Consider the following 4,184-nt stretch of genomic DNA (forward strand, 5'->3'; position numbering starts at 1 on the left):
AATATTCCAGGCATATGAGCATAAGTATATTTATAGGGAGAAGATCAATTTTCTGCAATTATCTAGAACTTACATTCATACTATTGTACGCTATTACATCCATCTCTCAGTGTCCAAATTCTTGCTTCCATTTTGAAAACCAAAGCTGGTTTGGTGAGAGAGAAATATTCTCTTCTGTTAACTCTGTTGTAATGAAAATCTTTTTTCTCTTATTTGACAGCAAGAATTCTCCTTATATGATTGTGTGGAAACTATAAACCTTCAATAACATCTGTGAATCCTTTTAGTGAAAAATAGTGTTATACTTTTATACTTTAGTTTGCAAAGAAGAGAGATTCCCTCATGGTACCTCGAGAAAAAAAGACTCCAGTAAAGCTTCATGTGAACTGAAAATGGAAAACTATCAGGTGCCCAGGGAGCTTGAAGGAAGAACTTTTCCCTTCATCTCCGCAATGAGCTACATGATTTCTCTCACAGCACCTTCACTTGCCTTCACTCATCTGCTCTGATTGCCACTTTACTAACTGGCTGCCTCTGCCTAGTTATCTTTTCTGTTTCTTTACAGGTCTGTTTTGAATGTAACTTCAGCTTTCCATGGCTCTTCAGCTCTACCTCCTGGCATCCTTTTCAATTCTCCCATTTCTATCTCACTCATTATTTTCAATTTTAGGTTTACAAGAATAAGAATGCTTGATCTAGTTCATCTTTTCTGTCAGTTTGTCTTCAAGGTCTCTGCTAGCCTAAAGGTCACCTATTTTTCAGTCAGGTGCCCTCTCTCATCCAAACATCAGTAATTTGATCATTTAGTCCAAAACTCGGCCATTTTGGCAGAAATAGATAAGCATTTTATCTCTTCAAAGATATCCACATAATAAGTTTTCAAGGTTTGACCTTTCCTGTAATATTGCATAGACTTTAATCCAGATTTTAGTACGTTATCTTGCATAATAAATTTCTATCTTTTGTAAATTAATTTTTAGTATTTAGAAATACATATTTTGGGGTGAAGTCAATTCTTTGGTATTCCCTAGCTTACTATCTTCCTTATGTAGAAATAGAAAACACAAATAATCCTTAGTTGAAATATAAACATTTCGGTTTTAGTGAAGTGTACCATTACCAACTTGTAATGGTATTACAAGTCATCACTCTGTAGACACCAGAGTGACCCAAAATGCTCCACAGTCTAGGTAAACTGCAGGAAGTAGGCTTAAGGTTATTTAACTTCCAAACCCTAGATCTTTGCTCTGACGGTCACTTCAAATTCTACAATTTCAAACACCTTTGAAGGCATTCAGTTAAGGCCTATGGCCTCTAGATGGCCCTCTATCTTTTGGGAATGCCTTAAAGTCCATTTCATGAGGGAAAGTTGAAGCCAAGAGATCTTTCTCGGATAGCACATGTTACCCTGTATCTTTGCCCAAGGAGTTCTTTCTGTAGCTTCCTAGAGTATACCAGAATTAAAACTTTCTCTCCTTTGATGATTCTCTCCAAAGCAAGGAGTAATATCTGTATTACTTTTGCCCACACATGAAGGCACTTGATTTTATTTCAAGCCCTGGATTTTAGACATACCTTAGCATTTTGTGAGTTGTACTTAAAATCCCAAACACTTCCTAGGAATTCAACCATAATCTCCTAAACTCTGTCCTCAGTCCTTTTGGCTTTCAAGAACTATCAGCAATCAGGTTCAGATGTGCCTTTCCTTTGTTACGTAATCAGATGAATCTGAAAGTGGAAAGTTATATGTATTAAAGTGAGGAGATGGGTAGAGGAAGGTGGAAATGAAGAAAAAGAACAAATCTGAAAGGAATCAGAGAAACTGTATTCTGATACTATTGTTTAGATTTCTAAAGGAAATGGAAAGATGTTTGGCAATGAGAGAAATCAGTTATGATTTTTAGAAGATGGTTTCCTTCAGCATTTAAAAATGTTTTTGCTTTGTTTTAATTTTCAAGATGATTATAGAGCTTGGGACCTTCAAAAAAGTGAACTTTATAAGCCAGAACAAACTTATCAACCCTCTACTGTGAAATTTGGAAATTCAACTACATTTCAGGATGACTTTGTTCCTCAGGAGATAAAGCCTAGGCAAAGTGGGCAAAGCTTTAAACCCTCCTCTGTGGTCAAACTTTCTACAGCCCCTTTTAATGGTATTACAAGTCATCGCCTTGATTATATACCTCATCAGCTTGAACTCAAGTTTGAAAGGCCAAAAGAAGTTTACAAACCAACTGAGCAACGCTTTGAGGATCTCACAACTCACCGGTATGACTTTCAGGGTCTTACTGGTGAAACTGCAAAAATCTGCAGACCTGTACACACCAGAGTGACCCAGAATGCTCGGTTTCAAGGAAGCACTGAATTCCGTGAATGTTTTCAACCATGGGAAATCCCACCACCTGAGGTCAAGAAAGTACCAGAGTATGTGCCTCCTACAGGTAGCATGCTATTAAACAGCACAAGCCATCTTGACTATGTTCCGTATCAGGCCAACCGTGTAGTTCCCATCAGGCCAGTTTCTCATAGAAGAAGTAACAATTTTCCTTTCCAAGGAAAAAGCACCATGAAGGAAGATTTTCCAGCATGGGAAAATTGTCGTCAAGGAGTTATTAAGAAGCAGCAGATTCCCAACCCATCTGGAAAATTTGATGGTTTGAGCACTTTCAGATCTCACTATGTGCCACACAAATTGATTCCAACAGAGAGTTGCAAACCTTTAAATATTGCTTTTAAGAGTTCTGTTCCATTTGATGATGTGACCATGTACTCTATAGAGTACACACCAAAAATACAGGAAATTTGCACAGCAAGTTACCCCTCTCCTCCAGGTTATATTTTTGAAAATATAAATTCCCAAGGTCATAAATTCTTCCGCAAGATTACTCCCGCAGTGAAGGCCTTCTAATAACCAAAATGTGCTTAAAAGGAAGCTACTAGCAAGTTGTTGGTTTTCCAAGAGAAAACTCAACTTTTATAGTGAAAAAAATTTATAAGAAATCTTTTTTTTTTTTTTTTTTTTTTTTAGAGGGAGTCTCACTCTGTCGCCCCGGCTGGAGTGCAGTGGTGCAATCTCAGCTCACTGCAAGCTCCGCCTCCTGGGTTCACGCTATCCTCCTGCCTCGGCCTCCCGAGTAGCTGGGACTACAGGTGCCTGCCACCATGCCCAGCTAATTTTTTGTATTTTTAGTACAGACTGGGTTTCACCGTGTTAGCCAGGATGGTCTCGATCTCCTGACCTCCTGATCCACCCATCTTGGCCTCCCAAAGTTTTTACAGGCGTGAGCCACCGCACCTGGCTGATATAATAAATCATTTTTTATATTTTTAAACAATAAAATTGGAAAATTTATTTTAAGAAATCAGAATCTTAAAATCATTTTGTATTGATATTTTAACCAAGATTGTTCTTTAATATGCATTTTGGAAGGTTGAATAATATAGATTCCCATATGTACCATTTTAATATTCAACATACTGCTTAGTAGTTTGTCCCCAGTCTATTATCATTTGTTAATTCTGTTTATAATTATGGCAATTGTATGGTTATTCACATACCAGCTGTTATTTATCAAGCACATCAGGATTATCTAGGACAACATTGAAAATGATACATGGATTCCTCTTTCAAGACAATAGGATTCATTTTACTCAGACTTTCATGCATCTACATAGCATCCACTGAGTCAAGTTTTGGTTGGTGGTATACAGACTGCTGCACTGCTCCTCACCATGTTCAAGTTAGCAAGAGGCACTGTGATGTGGCAAGCAAAGGCTGTGTGTGCTGGGAATCAAAGGACTTGAGTTCAAGTTCTATTATTTTTAGAGACAGGGGTCTCACGGTCACCCATGCTGGAGTCCAGTGGCATGATCATTGCTTACTACAGCCTCAGCCTCCTGAGCTCAAGTGATCCTCCTGCCCCAGCCTCCCAAGTAGCTGGGACTAGAAGGGTGTGCTACCATACCTGGCTATTTTTTAAAATATACTTTGTAGAGACAGATTTTTGCTATATTGGCCAGGCTGCTTTTGAATCCTGCCTTGGCTTCCCAAAGCACTGGGATTATAGGCCTGAGCCACTATAGCCAGCCTGAGTTCAAGTTCTAATAATATAGACTGCTATTTGTACTACCTTAGACAGTGACTCAAATCTCTGAGACTCAGTGTCTTTGTTTGTAAAATGATA

General features: G+C 38.3%; 1 protein-coding gene across 1 annotated transcript; it reads left to right on the forward strand.

Annotated features, from left to right (window-relative positions):
- The first annotated feature begins 913 nt into the window (after window positions 1-913).
- Window positions 914-3,028, forward strand: LOC116275778 (stabilizer of axonemal microtubules 2). The gene has a single exon (XM_031668416.1). It carries the CDS (start codon window positions 1,931-1,933, stop codon window positions 2,906-2,908), a length of 978 nt encoding a protein of 325 aa, XP_031524276.1. The 5' UTR covers window positions 914-1,930; the 3' UTR covers window positions 2,909-3,028.
- Window positions 3,029-4,184: the final 1,156 nt, after the last annotated feature.

This window comes from Papio anubis, chromosome 7 (assembly GCF_008728515.1).
Source record: "Papio anubis isolate 15944 chromosome 7, Panubis1.0, whole genome shotgun sequence".
NCBI classification, from domain to species: domain Eukaryota; kingdom Metazoa; phylum Chordata; class Mammalia; order Primates; family Cercopithecidae; genus Papio; species Papio anubis.

What these genes read in the sequence shown, in the direction of transcription:
- LOC116275778 (XM_031668416.1), top strand. Translation starts at nt 1,931, where the DNA reads ATGTTTTTGCTTTGTTTTAATTTTCAAGATGATTATAGAGCTTGGGAC.